Source organism: Protopterus annectens, chromosome 13.part0 (genome assembly GCF_019279795.1).
Source record: "Protopterus annectens isolate FY-2018-M chromosome 13.part0, PAN1.0, whole genome shotgun sequence".
In the NCBI taxonomy this organism is placed as follows: Eukaryota; Metazoa; Chordata; order Ceratodontiformes; family Protopteridae; genus Protopterus; species Protopterus annectens.
Window position 1 is genome coordinate 712,271,331 of NC_056747.1, and position 25,179 is coordinate 712,296,509.

The 25,179-nt window shown below is 37.2% G+C and overlaps 1 protein-coding gene across 1 annotated transcript in view; it reads right to left on the reverse strand.

Moving 5' to 3' along the window:
• Positions 1-25,179, reverse strand: part of RSKR (ribosomal protein S6 kinase related) — a 310,818-nt gene that overhangs the window by 147,766 nt on the left and 137,873 nt on the right. The window contains exons 5-7 of the mRNA XM_044054880.1: positions 20,566-20,673; positions 17,671-17,711; positions 11,313-11,340 (exon numbers count right to left, since the gene is read on the reverse strand). Of these exons, the coding sequence (XP_043910815.1) occupies positions 11,313-11,340; positions 17,671-17,711; positions 20,566-20,673 (177 nt within the window). The remainder of the gene's footprint in view (positions 1-11,312; positions 11,341-17,670; positions 17,712-20,565; positions 20,674-25,179) is intronic.

The following is a 25,179-nucleotide window of genomic DNA, read 5'->3' on the forward strand; positions in this document are numbered from 1 at the left end:
AGCTGTAAGATCTGCTGGTCTGAAGGAAGACAATTCATAAAAAGTGAAGAGCATCACACCCAAAATGCAGCCTTGGCATACAACAGACAGGGGTATTGCTAGGGTAGACATTGCTTTTCTTCATTTCATAGAAATTATTCTGTTTGTCTGGCATGCTTTTAACCCACTCACTGTTTCAGACATGAAACCTATGCTTTGAAGATGGAAGATAATAAGATACAGGTCAGTGAAACTGAAAGCTCTTTTTAGGTCAAGGAAAATAATTCATGTTAGAAAAACATAGTTTGTAGCCTGGAGTATGCATTATTTGTGTTGAACTTGGGCATTAAACCATGTTGGAAGTTGTTAAAGAAAAAATATTAGAACATCAGAACAATACTTTTGTGGATTTCCAAGATGGCTGCACACTGATTTACAGGTTGATTACAGTCACTCAAAACTGCAACTGTGGAAACAAGCCATTACTCCTACTCCTTTGAGGAGAATTCACTTATTGGCTAGTAATTATACTTTCTGGATGCCAATAAAGAAGAAATTTGGAGAGTAAGAGGAAATTAACCAGTAATGGAGAAAAGAAAGCTCTGACCGAGAATACTCTTGCAACTGTTAAAATTAGCTCAAGTTTCAATTTTGGTACAGGAGATGGCTTCCAGTAATTTAGAGGAAAAAACAAATCAAATGTACTCAGAGGTATTTAAAATAAGTGAAACAATGAAGGGATATAGAAAGTCAAATAACAAAAGGCTGGAACAAACAGAAGGAGCTTTACCTAATTCATTGGATGGGCAGTATTACTGCTGCACAGGTTAAAACAGCACTGTCCAAGGCCAAGAATATAGCTTCTATGGGACCTGACAATATCCCTGGCTGTGTTCTACATGAATTACAGAATGATCTGGCACCTCACCTGTGTTCCCTGTTCAATCACAGCCTCACCTCAGGCTTTGTCCCTACCGAATGGTGCACTGCTACAGTCATCCCTCTCCACAAAGGAGGAGTGACTACAGACCCTGGGAACTATCACCCCATTAGCCTGACAAGTCTGATATGCAAAGCTATGGAGCGCATCATCATGGACCTAATAAACAAGGATATAGGGAATCTCCAAACTCTGGATCCCACACAGTTTGGTTTTGTGAAGGGTAGATCATGCCTGCTCAACTTGGTCGACTTCTTTGAGTCAGTCACCAGAGCTGTGAATGAAGGCAAGGTGGTTCATACAGCCTAACTTGATCTGGCCAAGGCCTTTGATACCATTCCCCACTCAAGAATCATAGAAAAACTCACTAAGCTAGGCATCAACCCCTATATCACTAGGTGGGTTGCAAACTGGCTCACAGATAGAACCCACAGTGTGAAAGTAGCTGACTCCAATCAGACTGCCGACCAGTCACAAGTAGAGTCCCACAGGGATCGGTCCTCAGTCCTCTCCTGTTTGGTATCTACTTCTCAGAAGTCCAGGCCAACACAAAGGGACTCCAGCTGACAAGGTTCACAGATGATTGCAAGTTGGGAGCCATTATTAACTCCCCAAGCGATGTTGACATCCTACAGAAAGGCCTCACTGAGACCAACGACTAGTGTCAGAAACATGGCCTTAAGCTCAATGCCAAAAAATGTATCATCATCCCCTTTGGGAAAAACATAGTTCCCATGAATTACCACATTGATGGTAGTCCACTTAACACAGAAGGTATTATAAGAGATCTGGGAACACAGGTTGACAGCAACCTCTCTTTTGACTACCACAATGCCACTGTGGTCAGAAAGTCCTTCTATGTGGCACATCTCATTACTAAGGGTTTTGCATCCAGGAAGAAAGAGGTTATTGTCTCCCTCTACCCTTCCCTCATTAGGCCAATCATGGAGTACAATTTGACATGTACCTCACTAGACACCTGCAACAACTGGAGAGGCTGCAAAAGTACCTCGCAAAGAGGATCCTAGACCTTAAACAATTGTCCTATATGGACAGACTCAAAAAAAATCCAACTATTCTCTGTCACATATCTCCTACTTAGAGGCAATCTCTGCTTGACTTACAAAGCCATGTCTGATCCAGCTCTGTTAGAAATGCTACATCTAAAGAAATCCAAATCCATGGGCACCACACACTTCAGAGACCTCAATCTCATTACCACAATCAACAGAACATGCTGGAGGGACAGATTCATAACCCAGAGACTGCCTGTGCTATGGAATAGACTTCCCATACTTGTCAAACAGAGCATCTCACTGGCCCTCTTCAAGAGAAATCTTGATGAGTGGACGGAAAATAGAAAATTCACCCCAGGGATCACTCCAGTGGCTCTACTCGACAGAGGCACTGGGAATTAAGGTCAGGTGGCACAATGCCAGGGTAATCCTATGGGCTAGGCTTGTAAAGGCTCCAGGGCCATTAGCCTAGTACACGCCTATGAATCTATGAACTGATTAAACTACAAAAATCAGAGGTTGAAATGCAAAAAAAAGTCTGACTAAGCATGATGCTTCTTAAGAAGAGCTGTTTGAAAAAAATAGTAGAGTTAGAAGACAGAGCAAACAGAGAGAACCTAGATTTTTTTACTGTACCAGAGAAACTGGAAGGAATAGACTGCATTTGTTTTCTGAAAGTACAGATAACCAACTGTAACACTGTTCTACAGCAGGATTTGTTAACCGAGAAGAACACATCATGTGTATGCTCGAAATCTTGCCAAAAGAAAGCACTGAAAACCTACGCATACCAGCAGAAAGTGTTGCACCTGTCAGAACCGTGGCAGAAGGGAAAACCAATAAAGACTGGGAACAGAAGAATGTTTGTGAAAAATGATTATTTAATCAACAAAAGGCAGAACAGAAGTAAGTTTATCTCAGCAATCAGGGAATGTCAAGAGGCAAGTGTGAAATTGAAGCTGCTGTATTCAGCTTTCTTCAGAATATTTTTCCTGGCGGATCAAAGACATTTTTGGATGCAGAACTGACTAAAGAAGAAATTAAAAAAATAAAAATGTAGTCAACAAAGAGTGGGCCAGCAAACAGAGGGGTACTCTTCTTTTCATTTGTTTGAGAGCAACAGAGCCCATGCACGGATTTTGCCAGTGAAATATTTTTCATTGTTCCAAAAGAAAATGCATGAGTGTCAGAAAAATACAGGAGCTGACTAGAAAAAAAACATTCATACCTTAGACTTAAACTAGAGACTGGTGTGTGTAGATGGATAGGATCAAGAAAAGAACAGCAACAACTGTGAAATTAACAAATACATGGGAGACTATAAAGCATCAATCCTGTTAAATATAGGAATAGACTTGTGAAATGTGGCTTTGCAAGAAGTGGCTGAAGAAAGACTAGAATTTTGTTATAGGATTGGTGGGAAGACTGTAAAGCATATACACAATTTATATCAGTAATGTTTAGAAGGTTTACTATCAAAACCTTGAAAGGCATTCCATTGAGTAATGACTTACTGGAAAAATAAACTTGAAAAGACAAACATCGGATAGGCACAAAGACAAAACTAGTAATGTCGACAACTCCATATTTGACATAGTCGACATTACCCAGTTTACCTTACTGTCCAGACATGTCCAACTAATGTTTTGGAGGGGGCAAGCCCCCCAGCACCCCCACAACCCCTGCTAATTATATACACAAACTCCAAGGCTGCATTAAAGTGAGGGAATGGGTACATTTCCCAATTCCCACTGTAGTGCGATCTCCATGCATAACATTGACTTCACATCAGCGAATGCATACTAGCATTTGTGGTTGTGGAGGCGATCATTTTTGGTTAATTTTTTTGCACATTTGAAAACTGCAATTTGACAAAGCGCATCTTCATAACCTGCACTTCATTAAAGTGATAGTACACCTGTTTAGAAAGACATTTTGATAAAGAAGTAATAGTAATTACGACAATTCTTGTTCTTACTATTTGTATAAAAATTGCATGATGTAAACTGCATGCTACATTGTAAAACTATCTTTAGTGTGCAGTCAGGAATATTTTAAATGTGAGGCAGGGTGACTTATCAGTGACTGCTGCATATGTTAAAGACTGTAAGGCAAGAAAGTCCTTATTTATACCTGTAAGGTTTCTAGTCTTTATATTGTAACAGGATAAGAAAGGCTAGACAGAAGCAAGATAAAGTTAATACAGTGTTGTGATTCTGGGCTGCTGTTGTGGAGAATGTAAAATATGTAGAACTGAGATATCAACTTCCCCTGTTTTTATTTATATGGATATCTAGAATAATGTTCTTGGCTTAAGCACAGGTTTGGAAGGTTATACAGAATGATGAAAGGCATGAAAATGTTAGTTCTTGTAGAAAAGGCTTTCACTAGGAAACAAGAAGTCTCCAGGTACATATGATAATTATGAGAGGGTTAGCAGTGTGTTCTGTGTGAAATTTACAAACATTATTTCATGCATCTGCAAACTCAATTACTGCTTTTCTTGGGGAACGGGAACTCTGCAGGTGCAAACGGTCATGAAAGATCTGAACACTATCTGCTGAGTACAGTGTATAAGGTACAATGTAATTAATATTTAAAGATTCATTGGCAAGCAGTTCAGTAACAAATCAATGAAGTTATAAACTGTGAGAAGTGAATAAGTTATGCAAGCAGTTGCCTCCCCAGCAGCCTTAGTAAATAAGACATTTAATATAAAAATACACAATTTAATTTATATACTTAAAGACAGCCAGTGCATTTTTTTCTAGGGGCTAAAAGTAAATGTCTACTGAAAGCATGCAAGTATTTTTTCATACCTGGGAGGGGACTAGAGATAAGAAAAGAGCAGACAGCAATTAGTGTAAGTGGGAACACAGGTATTTTGGTATGGATACCCATAATGTTAGACTAGGAAATACCTGTAAATGCATCCATCAATTTGCGGCAATTGCTCCTATCAGGAAGAGTAACAGCTTTTGAAAATTTACATAGTTTTATGTGCTTGTTAAAATGGAGATGGGTGTTCTATATATTTAGTTTTTTGTTTGTTTGTTTTTTGAAGAAGAAGAAGAAGAGAAAATATGACATAGGTTCAAAAGAGATGAGAAGTAACTACATAAGAAATTGGTCTGCCAAACATCAATGTCTGAATGTAAGCTAAAAGTGAAAATATACATTTAAAAGCACTAGTATGTATAATAAGTGGGAGTAATGGTATTCTATTATAATGGCTACTCTGTCTATATTATCATGGTATATAAATGGCCTTGCAGGTATAGAAAAAAAACAATGACTGTTGAATAATATTAAAAGATATAAAGTACAAATAGCAATGCTGTAGGAGACACATTTGTGCAGAATTTGACAAAGAAAGGATTTCAGGATGGATTTTCAGCAGAATACTGGGGACAAAGGAAGAGGGAAGTAATAATATTGATTGATATAAGGGCTCAAGTTGTAATATAAGAAGGGAAAATGCTCATGTAGTAATAGAAGAAGAGAAAACATAATAATGGTAGATTTTTAGTAGTAAAGGTATTTGGGGAGGGAAGAGCATTATGCTGGCATGTATTTATATTCCTATGGAGATTAAGAGAATTTGGGGTATAAGCAAAGATATGACATCTTCACCCAAAGATGTCATTGTTCTGCTGTACTTGTCCCTTATCTGACTAATCACTGAGTACAGTGCTCCTTTTGCAAGTACTTGGCGAGGCATATGCAACAACTGGAACATCCACAGAGGGTCCTCACAAAAAGAATACATGGTCCAAACAACATGCCTTTCACAGACTGCCTTGGAGCTCTATCCTTGTATTCAGTCTCCTACAGACTATTGAGTAGTGTTCTATGCCTGACCTATAAAGCATCTCCTGATCCCACTCTGATGGACTTGTTGCACATCTGCAAAACAAATAGCATCATACTTAAACAATCCAGAGACCTAAATTTCATCTGCAACATAAATAGGATGTGTTGGTGGGACAGGTATGTGTCTCAGAGACTACCCCTTCTCTTGTGAAACAGAGTTCTTTCCTAACCCAGTTAAAGCATAACTTGGACCAGTAGATGGGGAATCAGAAATTTACCACTGGTTTCACACCTAAGCCTCTAGCTCTAGTCAGCCTATAAATGCTTGACTACCCATGTCCAAGCCTAAACATATCCCTTAAATAACCCTAGGATATCAAAACTTGTCAGATGCATTTAGAAAGCATAGCTATGCTTAAATGGCCCTCCTGGTGTCATTAGCTTACAAACCTATGAGCCTAAATAATCAGCTTTCAACAGGGAATATTATATATGGGTGAGGACTGGAACTTGATCTACAATAGTGAGAATATATGAGGTGGATCAGGAGGAAAATATAAAAAAGGTAGATTTCTGAAGAAATATATGAGAATGCTTGCATGGAATATGTGAACTGAATAGTAGGAACTCAGAAATAGGATTTACATATTATTCCTCAGTGTACAAGAACTGGACTAGACTGAATAGCAATTATATCTCACATGAACATGTATATTTAAGAAAAATATTTGACATACATGCACTCACTATTTCAGATTATGCACCAATGAAAACAAAAGATGCATGATAATGAAGTAAAAATGAGACACTGGTACTTTCACATTTACCTGTTAAAAAATGAGGAATTTTAAGGAATAGGTAGTGAAAATAATTCAAGAGTTATAGGGAAGTTAGAATTTTTTTCAGAAGGAATAGCTAGTAAGTGGGATAAAATGGAAACATAGTTTAGAAAACATGGTAGAAAATAAGTCAGAAAGAGATACTGGTCTTTTAATGTTTGCTCTTGTGAGCTTTTGTCCTTCTGATAGGAACCTGGGAAAAAGTTATAGAAACTATTTAAAAGAATTGACAAATGTTAAAGTATTGCAGAATAAACACAATCTTACAAAACAAGAAGATGAGCAAATGCAAATAGCTAAAGGGAAAATAAAGGAGCATTTGGATTATATGTATGAGTTTAGAAAAGTTGTTGTTAAGCAACTATTATTTGATAACAACTCCGGAGAGGAAAAAAACATTTAGCACAATAACTTACACAACAGAATGTAGAAAGGGTTATTGCCATACTTAGGGAGCCAGTAACAAGAAAAATAAATGGAAATCTTATAGTGGTATTAGAGATATTTTGGAAATGTTATGATAATCTATATAAATCAGAGGAATGTGAAACCAAGAAAAGACACCAATAGAAATATATATGGAAGACTTAATTATACCAAGGTTAGAGGAAGATGAGGCTCAACAAGTGCTTATGCATACACTAGCAAAGATAATAGGAAAGTGTTACAAAACTGATAGATATCAATAGATCAATGTGAGTTTTGTAGAAGGGAGGGAAACATTTGACATTAATAGAACAAAGATGATCCAGAGGGGAAAAAGAGTATAAGAAAATGCTGCTATTGTTGATGGGTCTTGACGAAGAGGCATTCAAAAGTGTCAGCTGGAATTTTATGAGTAAGGCAATGGTAGCATTTGCATTTCCTGATTGAATAATAGGGTTAATTAGGATGATTTATGAAGGCTCAAAGGCAGGAATTAAAGTGGGAGGGTTCCTCTAACAAGCTGTGTTTGAAAAGAGGAACAAGGCAGTGGTGACGTCTTTCCCCTTTCTTATTTGCTGTATATTTTGAGCCATTAGCAAAGAAAATAATGGACTCACAAATTCAAGAATATAACTAGTATAGTTATCAAGAAGCTTTATTCACAAACAATTTTATTTTGTACTTGATAAATTTAGAAAAGTATAACCTAATGCTGGGAAATATTTTGAGACACCTTCAAGTCTTTCCAGGATATAAAATAAATGCATATAAACCAAAGGCTATAGCAGTAAACTATACATTAATTGGTTCAGAAAATCAATATTTATGTTGACATGATAAGGTGAAATATTTAGGTGGATTAAAAAGAATTCTATTATGGCAGACAAAACAAAAATTGAGAAACAAGAAGCTTTTGATTATGGATATGGATAGCAAGATACAAGCACTGAAAATGTTTCTAGTCCCTTTAGTTTTACATACAGGTCAGACATATTTTTTCAGAGGAGAAGCTGTGGACTATAATTAATAAAGAGTTTTTTTTCCCAAATATTCGATAGATACATGACTACCTAATGTGCATTTTCTTTGCCAGATTTATTTAAATGTGTATATATTGATTTCCTATTCTACTAAACCTCCCTTGCTTTTCCAATGAATGTTTCTCATGAAAGCCTATAGCATACTATAATGTTTTTATACTAAATACTGCTGTAAATACGTAACTTCTCTTATTATTCCTCAATTTTCATTTGTAATTCATGTTTCTCATTTACTTTAACTTTAATGTTACTTAATGCTTCTGACTCTGAATTTTGTCTATTATCAAATCTCTTTGTCACTGTTGATATTAATGTAATGTAATGTCATTTCTTGTTGAGCTTTTCTCTCCGTGCCTCCACTGAAAATGGGCTGACATGGCCCAGTGGACTCTCGGTCAACAAATGCAATCAACAAATAAATAAATAAATAAAATGTATTTGGTAGGGAAAGAGAGCAAGAGTTACATGGGATAAATTGATTCTTCCCAAGAATAAGATGGTTTAAGATTATTTGATTTGAATGGGATATTTCAGAGTTACACAATTAAGGCTCATTTACATATACATAACACAATCAGAAAGTTATAAGTCAAAGTAGAAAAGGATGATGAGGAAGGGGGGGCATATGATACATAAGATGAGAGAGTAGGATTTTGGATGTAGGTCCTTATGAAGAATAACAACCGCAATACAAGATATTATATTCAAAAAGTAGCAGAAAGTGTTCTAAGAACTAAGCCAGCATTGGAATGAAAAAAGGAAATTTTACCAATGGTGATGACTGCAAGTAGGGTTATAGAAAGTAGCTGAGAAGTGGATTGGAATTTATTGGAGAACATTAGCAAAGGAACCAATGTTTTGGGAGCAAATAACTAGAGAGGGAATGATAAAAGAGTGGGACAAAGCTAAGCAAATGTTTGGACTCTAGATTAGATCATACCATACCTACTAGGAATTGATAATTGATAAAAGAAAAGAGAAAAGGAGAAGGGATTGTTAAATGAAAGTCTGGTTTTGGTAGGGTTTTTAGTTGAGTCTAACAGAAGTTTCTGTTAAAAAAGGGATAATTAGTGGGGCATATAAATATTGAATGCTAACTATGAGGATCAATCAGAGGAGGTTATAAAAGACTGGGAAGAGAGAACAGAAAGGCAATAAACACAGGGACAGTAGGAGGACATTTATACTGCCCCCAAGTATGCAAAAAAGTCCAGAAGGTTTATGATTTTTGCATGGAAGTATCTGCATAGGTATTTTTATACCCCAAGTAGACTTTAGATAATTCTTCAACAGGCAGATAACAAGTGCTGGATGTGTGATCTGTTAAGTTGTTCAGGTCCATAGCTGTTCTGTATTAGATGCTTGTGTGTCCAAACAATTCATCATCATGGTGATTTCCTATATGAAAGGAGAAGCTCCTCTTGTGGGTAAACAGGTGCCTAATGGTCCAGAGAATCCTTGCTGGTTCGGTGGCAGTGACACCTGCATGGAATGCAGGGGATCCTGGGTTCATTCCTCAGAAAAGGATCAACTAGGCTTACTGTTGTACAGAATTGGAAACTTCTTAGTAAGAGACAGTTGAGAAACAGCAGGAACAGTGTTTTTAAGGAAGGTTTCAGTAGGGTCAGTGAAAGTATCTAAGGGGGGCTAGTCATCAGATGACAGCAGGTTTATGAAACTGGTTCAATTTTAAGGCACAGAATGTGTAAAATTCAGCAGTAATGGGAAGAATTTGATTAAAGTCCTGTAATAAATCTAAGGTAACGTTAACTGATGGAGTTAGAATTAGAAAGTCTGACACCTGTCTGGAACATCAACAAAAATCAGACATAAGATAAGGTGGTTGGTGGTATAACAAGTTGAGTTAAAGAGTATAGTGCTGAGAGATGAGGTCCAATCAAATCAACATTAATATCAACTGAGATTACTGTTTGTTTTATTCACCTTACTAATGTATTTTGGCCAGCACCACCACAGACTGCATCTGAAAAGGATCACATGTAGCCAGCGCTATCACCTGTCACTTACAGAATAATTATAACAAATTCAGAACATTTACCCAGCTTCAATCCTTTGATTATCTTTGTACAAGAATTCTGGACAGAGCCAAAATGATAGGGAAACAAAGGCCTAAAAAAGTTCAACATGCATTCCTGAACAATAAATTTGAAACTCTGATCTTTGGCATAAATGATTTATTGTAATTCTTAGACATTTACTAGAAAATCAAGAATTTTACAAGTAGGAGAGAGCAAAAATATGAGGCAAAATCAGGGACATTCTGCAAATGTCTAGACAGTTGAGAAGTATGCCTAGATCTATGGGGCATAGGGCTGGAGCCCAGAATATGACCCAGGGCACTGGGCTTTGATTACTGGCTCTAGCACTGGATGAAACAGGAGGGATAGAGAGTGGAATGAAAGGGTTGAGCCCACTCATAACTCTGAGGTAGAGGGGGGTGTCATGTTCTAGCAGGATAGTCCATTGTGGAGACTGAGGAAGGCAGCCTACAGTGCTTTATGGGGGAGGGGGGAGAATGTTTGCTGGGATACACAGAAAAAGAGGGACTGTGCAGCTTGGTCAGCCCATTGCACAATGGATAGCCTTACCCACATATGTGCAAGAGCAATAAGGCAAAGGAAAAATCTCAGATCATCCCTGATGACTGCCTGAATGACAACCCTTTCTGACTGACATTCACAATGGTGAAGAAGAACAAATGGGTCAGGTGACTAGGGCAGGAATGGATGATGGGCGCACAGCAGGACAAAATGAAAAACAAAACAATCCATCACCTTTGAATATTTCAGAATCATTCATGAATTGTGCTTAACTAACATTAACATGGTAATGACTAATTACAATGATAATTTTCAATTTTCTGTTTTGCCGGCCTGATGATCTCAAGCTTTGGGAATCTCCACTTTTTCCATTGCCACATGAATAATACACCTACTCTCCTAGAGCCACCCAAAATTATTTTCTAATGTGCAAATAGAACAGCAAAGTGGCATCCATACAGATAGAAAAAGGCTTTTGTGTATTAATTCTGTGACAGCCAATCAAGGTATAAAGTAGGAACCACAGAAATTATTTGTTTAACTTATTTAGTTAAAATCTGAGACCAGGAGAATGCAATAGAGAGCACTGAGGCAAATATAGGAGGACATTTCATTTACTATGTTTACATACTGGTTAATTTTTACATTTCTCTTGTACTGCATACAGAAGTTGCTTATTTGTACAACACTAAAATTACCTCTGCTATCCAGTAGTATGTTTTCCATCTAAAAGCAAAGAAAAAGCAGAAGTTTACATTGTTTGGTTGTTATATCAGCATTAGTTTCAGAAGAAATTAATTTACTGAACTGACTGCAAGAAGCGTTCTCCTACTTTTGAGACTAGCACATTTGCTGTTCTAGACTACCATGTACATGGAGCAAGGTGAAGCTGCTGGCTTGTCATAAAGGTAAGGCCCTTGCTGACACTTAGGACATAAAGTAAGCCTAACTCTCCATTCACACCTATCTTCTCTATGAAATGAGAGGAAGTATCCGTGTGTGTCCTGACAGATGGGAGTGTGTAACCATGTGACCCTCAGTATTGACACAGAAACTAAAGAAAGATGGTTACAGCCAGGGACAAATAAAGCAATCTTAAAAAGAAATGAAAACAGGAGAACAACAATAAAGACTGAGTATGCCTGAATTGATGACACTGCCCTGGTCAGCAGATAAAACACTACTATAGTAATGATTTTTTAGGAATTATGGCAGACGTGATAGCAGAAATGTGCCACAGCATGTAAGGATGATGTGCATATGGCAATGTAGGGCTTCATGCAGGTGAATACTTTAAAGGCAGCCTGCACTTGAAGTGTCATGCAGAAGAGAGAGATATAGGTAATGTGGGGCATCATGCAAGTGAGTAGGCTGAAGCCAGGATGGACTTGAGGCATCATGCAAGTGAGACATATAGGTAGTGTGGGGCTTCATGCAGGTGAGTAGGCTAAAAACATAATGGACTTGGAGTATCATGTAGGTCAATGTGTTGTAGACAGTGAGCAACATAGTGCAGGTGGAGGTGCTGTTGATAATGGGGATCACCTTGAAAATTCAGGGGCTTTAGGCAGTGTAGATCAGCATGCATGCAAGGGAGGGGCAAGAAACAGAGTGAGGCAACATTCAGCACTATGGAGTTCTGTAGGTTAACCACCCTGGTGAGGAAATTGTGGGCATGCAACTTTCTGTCCTCTTTGCAGTGCTTGCCACTGTTCTGGTATACTGTATATAACATTTCTCAGAAGCACAGGTGAAGCTCAGTCCTGTTTTACAAGGCCATTAATTTCACAGGTCCAAAAGCCTAAGTCGAGGTCCCCATCTGCATCCTTAACACAGGACTTGCTAACAGGTAGCATCTATATATTTATATTTATATTTAACCACCTCAAGTTAACACTGCAGAAATTCTCTCTAGCAAACTACAGATTAATAAAAACAAAAGTATAAATATTATCTTCATGTACATCCCCCCAGGCAATAACACAACCACCCTAGAAGATATCCTCAATTGATTATCTATTACCTACCCCCAAGAAACCATTGTTCTAGGAGATATCAATATTGACTGGAATACCTGCTCCTCAGATTCTCCTACCACCCATGTAAACCTTTATGGATTTTCACAGGTCATATCCTCCCCCACAAGGATTGGAAAATCTAACCACAAAGAAAGTATACTAGGCTGGCTACTCATCAATCGTCATCTCCACATGTACAAGTCAGGCACCCTCCCTGATGACCACTTTCTTACTTACATAATTAAACACAAAGCAGCCAACCCCCACCAGCCCACCTACAAAACTGTAAGAAACAATAAGAACTTTAACCCCACCAAATTCCAATATGAACTCAAACGATGTAACTGGTCAGAACTAAAACAACTTCCATTAGATGAGGCTGTAATTAACTATAATACCAAATTCCTTACCATACTTGATTCTCACATGCCTAGACGCTCTATTAGAACTAAAACAAAAGTCACCCCATGGCTTTCAAAAGAATCCAAATCAAAAATAGTACTCAGAAATAAAGCACGGGTCAAATGGCGTACCACAAAAGCCCCTGTAGACCAAATTAGATACCGGCAGCTAAGAAATGAGACAAAAAAATCCATCTTGCTAGATAAAGAAAACTTCTATTGCCATCTACAACAGATTAATCAAAACAACCCTCAGAAGTTCTGGGCAGGTATAAATGAACTCCTTCACCCAAGTCACTCGTTCACTCCTATCCCCTCAGCCTTTCTCTATCCATAAATCTCCGGAGGAGGTGGCAAATATCTTCTTCACAGAAACCATTCAGTCCCTAGCTAGCCAACTAACTCCTAGCTGCTCTAAAGTCAATGAAATTATACCCAGTTCTCAACTCTCTTTTAGCTTCCAACCAGTTTCTACATCTCTTATTCGAACCTTATTTAAAAAACTCAAACCTGCTACCCTTTCGGCTGATCTTCTCCCTGCTGATTATCTGCAAAAAGCTGCAGATGCCATAGCATACCCCATCTCTGTCTTAATCAAGAGAGCCATAACAGAGGCTACCATCCCCTCCATCTGGAAAACATCCCATGTTATACCACTCCATAAAGGCGGCAGGTCTGCTGAACTGTCTAATTACAGACCAATAGCCATTCTGTTTCCACTAGCTAAAATCATGGAGAAGTGCATTCATAAACAACTACTGCACTATCTCATTCAGAATAATCTGTTGGCCAACTCTCAGCATGGCTTTAGACCTTATCACAGTACCACCTCAGCCCTCTTCTCTTTCTCTAATGTCATTAACCAGACCCAAAATAACAACAAATTATCCACAGCCCTCTTTCTGAATCTTTCTAAGGCTTTCAATATGGTTAACCACCAACTACTCACCCACACACTGAAAACCATTTCCTTAGATAACCATGCTCTCCAATGGTTCCAGTCTTATCTGAGTGGTAGAGAGCAGGCTGTACTATGGCAGGACAAAATCTCATGCCTTTTACCTAACACCATAGGGGGTCCCCTGGGCTCCATACTGGGTTCCCTTCTCTTCTCGATCTTTATTAATGATCTCCACACAGCTATCCCAGATGCATCCTGCATTCAATATGCGGACGACTCCACTTTGGTTTGCTCTGACACCTCACCAACAAATCTGTTGACAATAACTGACAATACTTTCAATTCAGTTAAAAATTGGCTCACTGATCATCACCTGATCTTAAACCCTAACAAAACAAAGCTTTTACAATTCTACCCTACTCGTAAGTCCTCGCCCCTATCCTTCACCATAACATCTAACAATGGTACCATCATCTCCCCAGATACCTATACAAAACTCCTAGGAGTTATCATAGATAACAAACTCAGATTTGACATGCATGTCAATCAAACCATTTAAACCATTAATAAAAAACTTGGCTCGCTATACAGGATTAAATCTTTCCTAACTCCACCTGCCAGAACAGACACTGCCCGCTCTCACCTACTTTCTACCCTTCTTTATGCCTCCCCTTTGCTCACCAACCTGAACAAATCTGATCTTAGCAAGTTCTCTAGCTGGTATAATCACATTGCTAGATTTGCCATTGGCATGCCCTACAGGACACACCACCGTCACAAACTAAAACATCTCAGCTGGATAGAACTGCCAACCCTACTTCAGTATAACTAGCTTACAGTGGCACATAAAATACTCAACCAACCAGATAATACACCAGCACTTAAAAACATAATCATTGCATAAAGCAACCTTAGATCACTTAGCTCATCCAACAGACTGCTGGTACAAACATTCAAATCCAATAACTCAGCCGGTAACTCTCTGTTTACAAACTCTGTTGGTAAAACTTGGAACTCCCTCCCTGCTGACCTTACTCTAGAGCCCTCCTTAGCCCAATTAAAAAAAGCCTCAAACTGTATATCAGATCACACTGGTTATGTCCTTGCTCTAGTCCTGACTAGCTCCCTACTCTAAAATTGTGTGCTAAAAATACTGCTTTGCAACTCTAGCTCATAATCTGTTTGTTTATAACCTCATTTAAATCTACAATTTGTTGGACTGTATAACATGCTTGTCATAATTAAGTTTGTAAACAGTGCTTATCATGTTATATGTAATATTTTTATGTATGTACGTTAGAGCTTTTCTCCCCAGGCCTCTGCTGAAAATGGACATGTATCCAGTCGGACTATCCTGGTCAACAAATGTAAAATAAAATAAATAAATAAAATAAAATTTATTAACATTTGATTACTGGGAAAGTCTGACTGGTAGGTGACCATTTTCAATGGACGCTCGGGAAGAAAAGCTCCAAAGTATTACAAAAACGTTTTAATAACAATAATTTTACAATCTTCAAAAATAACACAAAAACATCTCCAGTTTAAATAATTATACCAAATTAGACATAATGAGACATAATGTGACAACATTGGTTAAAAACAGATACAAATTATATGACAATGATTTAATATTTAAAGAAATGGTAGCCAGTTTACAAAAATTAAAAGTAAATTAGTATAATACAAAAAGGAATTGCAATATGAAGTGAGAAAAACAAAAACAGAGTTATGGCATATTTAGATATAGATTCAGGGGCAATACACTGATCGAAGTAAGGAACTGAGTGAAGAAGGAGGTGTACAGTATGAACAGGTCCTTGTTCATAAAGCATTAAATCAGATATGATAAAGAAAAAAACACCATAAGAACAGGAAGGAGAAGGGAACATCAGGTGAAACAAATAAATGCAAAAAACGTATGAAATGCTGGATCTATATTCCTTCCTGTGTTCTATAGATTGACAGCTATTAAAATGACTCCTCCCTCTTACCTTATCTGGAAGTCACCCAACTAAACAAGATGCTTAAGGCTTTGCATTTCCAACGAGGTATCTTACAACTTAGATTTATTTAAGGGCATCGGTAACTGCCACCCCACAAAACATAACAAACTATATACTCAAAGACAGTAGTGTGCTAAACTAACAATAAGTGGGTCTATATTAGAACATCGAAGTTTCAAAACTTCGAATGTTCTAATATTGACCCTTATTCAGCGAAAGCTGTAAACATCGAACATACAGAACAGTGAATTTTTTCCTAGGGAAAAAATTTGCTGTTCCAAAACACATACACACAACACAAGCAAACCAAACAAACAGCTATCCACACACATACACCTAAAATCTTACACCTAACCCTATACTAAACTATACACACACCACTTACCTTAACCCAAACCCTAACCCTAAGGCCCATTACTAATGCACACTCACCTCACCCGTGCCCTAACCCTAACTCACCTACCCTGCCATAACCCTCACATCCACACAATTACACACATACCTAAACTGCGCCCTAGCCCTAACTCACCTAACCCGCCTAACCCTCATGTCCACACAATCGCACACATACCTAACCCGCGCCCTAACCCTAACTCACCTAACCCACCCTAACCCTCACGTCCACACAATTGCACATATACCTAACCTGCACCCTAACCCTAACTAACCTAACCCGCACTCAATCGCACACTTACCTGAACCCAACCCGTAACTTTCCACCACATCGCTGAAAATACCAAAGCAACAGAAACAGACAACCAAATTCTTTACCTAGGAAAAAATTGGGTTTTCTGTTGCTTCGATATTTTCAGCTTTTGCTGACTAGGGGTCGATATTAGAACATTCGAAGTTTTGAAACTTCGATGTTCTAATATAGACCCACAAAAAGACACTTATACAGTGCATTTCCACCTGTGAATAAAAATAACTACTAGTTAGCCGGTATGCACTGCTGGAAGTTATAGATTGTCTAATCTCTGCCCTACCTTTAATCTGTGCCTGCATGACAGTTCTAAATTAAGTCCAACTGCTTCCTTCAACAAAGCGTTAGTGTTGTGAGAAAGCTTGTACCCTTGCTGAAAGATTCCAGGGGTGCAGCCATTATGACAGAGTGTTCCAGATGACATCTGCAGAGTTCATAGATAAATAATATATTTAAAACATAAGGCTTCTTAAATTTTCCATTTTCCTTCATTATAGATGCTATCTTTCCTGTAAAGCATCTTCAGTATTAACAGCCTCTCTATTAGTCTTATTTTGAAACTGTTAACATTCCATTTGGATAGCATGTTTCTCTCAGCCTTTGATTGCTAGAGTATGTGGGACTGTCAGCTTCTTAGTAGTGACGCTGTGATTTCTTTTTGCATGAGTTGTTTCACCCAACACATTTTAGACCATTTATCTATCTTATTACTGAGAAGGTGCATGTGTGATTGTATACTGTTGGCCTTCTTGAAATACTGATTGCAAAGAAGCCTGAAGTTTTATTTAAGCAAATGTTAGTTCAGAAGTCATTCTAATCCACCTAACATAGTTTACTACACTGCAATAAATATTAAATAAATACAATTTTGTGTACACATTGCAGACTAGAACTAGATAAATAAATTGTATGTTATTACTGATTTCTGTTCTTCCTTAAATCGCAGTCATTATGTTACGGTCCTCATATAGGTAATCACTTAAGTTAAATGGCTACATACTTAATGAAACCTATAAGCACAACATACCTTCACATCCCGGTGAATAATTCCAAAATCATGGAGAAACCCTAGAATGCAAAAAGGGAGGATAACTAAATGAGCTTCAGGTAAGTAAACTGCTCTCAAGAGTTTCAGTAGTAAACCTTATGCTTTGCAGAGCACTAATTTTCACTATTCACATTTAATATGTAATCATTTTAAACTGTGTTACAAAAAAGTTGTTTTGCTCTATGGCATCACAGTGAACTAAAACACTTTTTGTCAATGGTTAAGTTTAGTCCAGATCAGTTTCAGCATGTCATTGTAGCTGGCAGCTGTTTGATGACAGCCTGCGAAAAATAAGTTGTAGTGATTTCTCCAGTAGGTAGCAGACAGCAGCTGACCTTCATTGGCTGAGTTTAGCCTGTTCACAAAAGACCAAGGAATGGGCAGGCAGTGGTATCTGGGATAACTACAGTATGTAGGGCCCATCAGTATCTGCATCAGACTGTACTGTTACAGCAGACTTAGAGGTTTAAATGTCATTCTGCAGCAGTAATATAGTTTGCACTTACACCTGACACATGCACATACTTGCACGGTGTGAAATGGCAGTATAGGAAAGTTTGTGCTGTCTCATCAGTGTGGAAAAGGTTAGCTTTTCTGTCAAAAAATGTAGAGGAAATCTGTACTTTGGGCATACCTGAACTCCAACAAGGGTAGGTTTCTTAAGTGGCATTTATGTGATTTATTTTATTTACCATTTTTCAAAACTACATGCAGTTATATTGTACAAGCTGGTGGTACACTGCAGTGGGAGTTTTTACTTCTCCCTATTGTTATGACACTGTGGAGTTATATAATATATATATATATATATATATATATATATATATATATATATATATATATATATATATATATATATGATACTGTGGAAGTATATAAAAGTTAGAGGATGCAGGAGGCTTTGGTTGCAGGGGGGTGTCCCCCTGAAAAAAGAATGGCATTCCAGCTATGCTTCTTGTTTCAGAAAGACTGATGTAGTGTATCTTGTTTTTGGATGATGAAGGTAAACATAGGGAAAGTCTCCACCTTCACATGGCAGTACTGAGAAGTTTGAACATATGTCACAGCAATGTGGAAAGCTAACAATGTATGACAGCAACACAAGGACACTTACTTTCTGTGTACATCACCAGTGGAGAAGGTTGTGGCTTGTCTTGTAAGGTAAAGACAGCTTATACCCTGCCATAACATCATATGGGAGTACATACTTTCTGTAGTAGCAGCACAAGAAAGTTAATGCTTTGTGTAATGGTAGTTTAAGAGAAGTTTCACTTTCTCTATTATGGAGGCACGTTGGACAAAATGTTTTACATTATGGTATTTTCCAAGAGCTTATGCTTTCTGTTGTAACATTGTAGAAAAACATGCAGTATACTGTGGCAGTATGAAGAACCTAGCACTTTGTTTCACAACATGGGAAGTTTGTACATTGCGTAACTGTGGGAAATGTGAATGCTTTTTGTGGCAGCATGGAAAAGCTTGCCTTCTGTGCAGATGCTAACCCTCTGCATTATGACAGCAGAAGGAAATACACAGTCTGTTGTGGTACTTAATTGAAGCATACATTATTCATTAATCCATAGAAGCTTTCAGCTATAATGGTGGCAAATGGAAGCTAGTAGTCTGTCATGTTTAACTGTTACATTCTTTATCAGTATAACCTTTGTAAACTTTCTGTACATAGCATTTTAATGTCAGATGTGCACATTCAATGCTATCAGTCTTTTATCCTTTGATAGCAAGGACATTTTCTCACATTTTTAATATATAAAGCAATGCATTTACATTTTCTTTCTCTTTTCCTGATGATCTCTTGCAGTCAGGTTACACAAAATCAGAGGTTATGACACTGATACAGGCCCTGTTACTCCATCTTAGATTAGAGGTGCAAAACTGGGTATTGGTGCTCTAAAGAGCAATACACTTCAGGTAGAACTTTATTTCTTTCATATTTGTACTCCAAAATGTGTGACACGCCATGGAATTATATGAATGAATGAGTTGTTGTTACTAAACATTAGAAAGCAAGGCACTTACCCAAAATTCTTTCTGTCACTCCTTCGAAAAAAGAGGAGAGCTGATCAGTGACCCTCTAAGCTGGCTCTTGGCACCCAGCTGAGTGGTGAATCGAGTGCACTGGTATTACAGACATAAATGTTTCTGCTGAAGCAATGGGCTGACAGAAATATTAACATTTACTGTCGGAAGACATGCTTCATTAAAAGGCTTTGAATTTTAAGATATGTTCTTTGTAATTTGCCAAAATTATACGAGTCATGACAGCTCACCTCTAGGTATTACTCGTAGGAGTAGCTTCTATATGTTTGTTCGTCTGACATGAAGAATATTGCTTTGGATGCCTGAGAAGTATTTTCTTTCGGTGAACTATGACAATTAATAGGGTTTATTTCAACCAAAAGGCTACATTTTCTCTGTAGCCCTCTCACACTCCTCTCCCAACATATATTGTGTTTTTCTACTTTTTTTTTCACTTGTTAAATTTTCTGGTCTTGTGCAAGAAATCATTATATTCCAGTCTTCCATCTGTTGCAAATATCCATGCAAACACAATTGTGAGATACAAGTATCTTTTTAATTTCTTTTTTGCTTTGTAACTAACAACCATGCATGAAATAAGCAGAAATATTTATTCTGATACTAGGCAAGTCAAAGAATAAAAACAAGGAGTACTTAGGGAAATTAAATTAAGTAACTTGCTTATCTTTATGTAATAAACATGTTTTGTTTTTCAGATTCGGCTAGGTTATTCTGTTAATTTTAGTGTTGTCCCTTATATTAGGCTTAACTGCCTGTCTGATGGTAAAAATCTAATGGTAGATAGTGTGCTAAATAGACTCCTTGGTGATAACTTACCAAGCGCAGAGCCAATTTCTGCAGCATACACCCGAATAGTTTTCTCTGGAAATTGCCCATTCTCTGACCAAAGTCTGTGGAGGTCCCCTGCACTGCAATATTCACACACTATAACAGAAGAAAATAAACAAACAACAGAAACTATATTAATATAGTTGATCTATCAAGGAAAAAATAGCTGAAAAGTGATCAAAGTGCACTGCTTTCTTATGATCTGTATTCAAGACGCTTGACAAACATATCCTAAATTTCTGGCATGCTGTTTCAATAAATTATATTCCTTCCTAAAAAAATCAACCTAGTAAAAGCAATTAAAAAAGTAAAGTCATAAAATTTATGTAAGATTCCAAAATGAATACTGGATCCTGCTAATTTAGTATATGGTTTGTATATTTACTGTAAATGTTATTAAATTACCACCAAAATATTTTTTGTTCTGTTAAAACCTTGGCTTATGCCTTCTGAGTGTTTCATTTCATACTACCATATGTCTATTATCTACTATGTCACTCATTTATCATTTAATTAATTAAACTATTATATATTCTTATTCTCTTACCAAAGGAGATATTATATTATATTATATTATATTATATTATATTATATTATATTATATTATATTATATTAAAATCTGAGAATATTAGATCATCTTTGTGGGCATTCCAGTCAACAAATCAAGAAAACAGTAAAGCACATGAATCTTACATTTGACTGTACATTATGTTATGTACTGATGATCATTGTAACTGATATCATCTATGTAACCCTCTTGCTTCTTCAAGTTAAATTAAAAAGGAGCAATGAAACACCAGGAAACTGGATACTGTGCCAGAGACAAAACTCCTTTATTGGTTTCACAATAGACAAGGTTAAGCGCTTTCATCAAAGTATAAATGACTTCTTCAGAACACATACTGTTAAAAAACACTCCCTTATATGCATATCATCTCCCTTGAAAAAACCGCCCAATCTATCAATTGTTCAATTAAATATTCAACATTTTAAAGACAAACAGTACCTTGTATAAAAATATTTCCTATCCATATTTTCATTCATTGCAGTTGTGATAAAATTACTAAAACTAACCTAAAACAGAATGCATTTGAAAATATTCACACTACGTATGAATAACCTTAAACAACAAACCAACATATAAAATGACTTTAAAAACAAGAAACTCACAGTCATTATACATTTACCATAATACTATGATTAGTATAACAGTACTATAACAGTAGTATAATAGTTTTTAACAGTATGCGTTCTGAAGAAGCCATTTATACTTTGATGAAAGCGCTTAACCTTGTCTATTGTGAAACCAATAAAGGAGTTTTGTCTCTGGCACAGTATCCAGTTTCCTGGTGTTTCATTGCTACTTTTCGGGTGGCAATATTTGTTATATATTTGGTTGGACCCCAGGACTTCATTCATTAAATTAAAAAGGACTAGTTGCAAGGGTCTAACAAAATAATTTTATTCAGGCTGGAAGAACATGTACTAGATGCAGAAGTAGGAGACAAAATGTGACAGCAACAGATAAACCTTTGTTTCTTATTAATTCCCCTGCAGTTAACCATGAGTTACTCCTGATCTCTCTCCTCCATCTGTGGGTCCTGAATCCAACACGTCTTCCCCTGGGACTAATCTGATATTTACGTCTGGATAGGAGATCATGGCATTCCATTATAGTGTCCTACTGCTGCAAAGGAGAAGTGATTTTTGGTTATGCCCTATGCTTAGTCCCACCTCACACATGGCAATGTCCAGTGATGTGAATTACAGAATCGCACAAAGTGCTGATGTGTTCCTTTATCTATGTTTTGGTGAGGTGCAGGAGCCTTCATCCCTGAGGTGGTAAAGCATTAACTGGACCCTTCCCACTCCCTTGTGATAGGTGAGTGAGTAAAATGCCACTCCTTTCCTATCCCACAGATGACTCCTCAGGAACAAGGACCACTAGTCAAGCCTGAGAGTCCTGGTCTCTAGGAAGGACTCCATCCCTCTCTGCCATACAGCTGGGAGGTACACAGATCACCATACCTTGGAGAAAAGGGAATATTCAGAGAAATATCATCTTTGACTTGGCATGTACAAGTCAAATCATTTGGCCATTCCATCTCCATGTTTCAGGACTCATGGGTCCTGACATTTCAAATGGCTTACAGATATCCTCTTCCTTGCTTGCATACTTCCTACCTTTGCCAAATCTGTTTTACTAAATTATCTTCTAGTTTTCTTCAAATGTGACTGAATGACCATAATCTGTTCTTCTGTGACCTTCTCTGTAACTGGGGCTGCTTTAGCTTCTGCTCTGATGTCCTGCTTTCTATGTTTGTCACACAGTGAGCATCCCACTATTTACTTTATGTACACCATCAACATCACCTCTTAACTTCCACAGCTGCTGTACTTTCACTGCTCAAGTACTGCTGTACCACTGTTTTGTACACTGTACTTTTTAATGTATTTGGCATTCTTCTGTCACAGTTGGCTGCAGAACCTTTGATTCTTGCTTTGACCTTCTTTTTCAGACTTTCCATCTATTCAGCAACACCTCCCAGATACTTGAAAATACTCACCTGTTCCACGGTTTTCCCTTCTACCTGAGTTTTAAGCTTCTTCTGATTTCCATTTATTGCCATGACCACTGTCTTGTCTACACTCAGTTTCATCCCAGAGCCATATCATTTGATGAAGTTCCTGTTCAGAGTAGTACCACCTCATCATCTGCATACAGCAGCTTTGTTGATCTGTCCCCCCTGACCTGTTCATCCTGATATACAAATGTGGGCTTAGAGCGGAGTCCTGATGCACACCCACTGATACTGAGAACCCCTCTGTGAGTATGAACACTCTTCATACTTGTGTTATTGTGTTATTGAGTTGCACACAGCCTGTACTAATTCTACAAGTCTATCAATGTTTCTTGGACTTACCCTGTTCCCTGTTCCCTGTTCTTAACTCCAAATCTACATATTAAGGTGCTAAACACCTTTTTCCTCACTGTACCACTAAACAAGACACACATGAACACATACACAAACTCAACACCAGTGTTGAAACTTTCATTACAAATGAACATTTCAGCATTACTTCCCACTCCCACTTACTTAACATTTAACATTGCACACTTACAGTATTCCTAAAATTAACAAAGTGTGCATTCAATCACTTCTGACGCCGGAAAATCTTTTGATCAAATATATGGAATCCATCCATATATCTGTATGTGTGTGTGTGTAAAAGTAATTTTGGTCAAGTCATAGTTATTGCTGTTAAAATTGCACTGGAAGGCATTATGCTGACAGTGTGGGTGTGCACACTTATGCAACCAGCTTATTGTACATTTTTTATTTTTTATATTTTTTCCCCTAACAGATTTGTTTGTTTTTCAGTTATACAGGTTATAGGTCACATTAAAGGTGGGAAAAGTTTTGAAATTATTTATTGTGGTCTCATTTTTTATATCACAAAAACCTGTCATTTTAACAGGGATGTGTACACTTTTTATATCCACTGTATACACACACACACACACACACACACACATATATACATTTATTTATTTATATATATATATATATATATATATATATATATATATATATATATATATATATATATATATATATATATATCACACACACACACACACACACATGGGTCTACTTCTAAATTACGAAGTTTCAAAACTTCGAATTTCCTATGGTCGAGACCATAACATCAAAGTTTTGAAACTTCGAAATGTAAATTAAAAACAAAACAATCTTTTTCTTACGTTACCCACCTCCAGCTGGTTGGACCCATTCTAGAAAATGTTTTTTTCAGACTCATACATCTCAACTGTATAGATTTTCCCATAATTTCCACATTTTTGCCTCATATTTTTGGCTTGTTTCTCATAAAATTGTGGTTTTCTGGCACACCACTGGCAAAACATTGAAGGTTGAAGTCAGAAAATAATGACAGACATGTCATACCCTTCATTAAATTCATACTAATGTGAAACCTGTTATTCTATCAACTTTCTAAGTTTGTAAGAGCAATATTTAAAAAGTGTCCCTATTTTTGAGTCTTTGTCCCTCCATTATTTACGGCTTTGTCCAGATTTCTTGCTCTATGAGAATGAGGAGTATGGCAGTGATCATTGTGCCTTAGCAGATCAGGTCATGTAACAGCGCAGGTAAGGAAGCACCCTATTATCTACACCAGTGATGGCGAACCTTGTGGGCTCACGTCAAAAATTTGGAAAATGCATATCTTGACTCTGCTGGTGTGTCACACCCCCCCCCCAAAAAAAAACAAAAGACAAACAATTCTTTGCATATTAATTTATTTAAAAAAATCCAGTCCAATCATGTGTGCTGCTGTGTATTATAAAAGTAAAAGAAAAATTTGTGATTTGCAATAGAGAAAACAATATGAGCACTGAAAATAGATCTTAAAACAGAGCAGCAAAAATTACCCTACTTTTAATAGTAATTTTGAACTGAACTGAAAAAAAATGGAATGCATTGCATTTGATTTGATTAACATCAATTAATGACTTTTTTGTTGTTGAGTTTTAATAGGGAAGTGCAGGGTCACGTATTTCTTGTATTTTTGTTCATTCA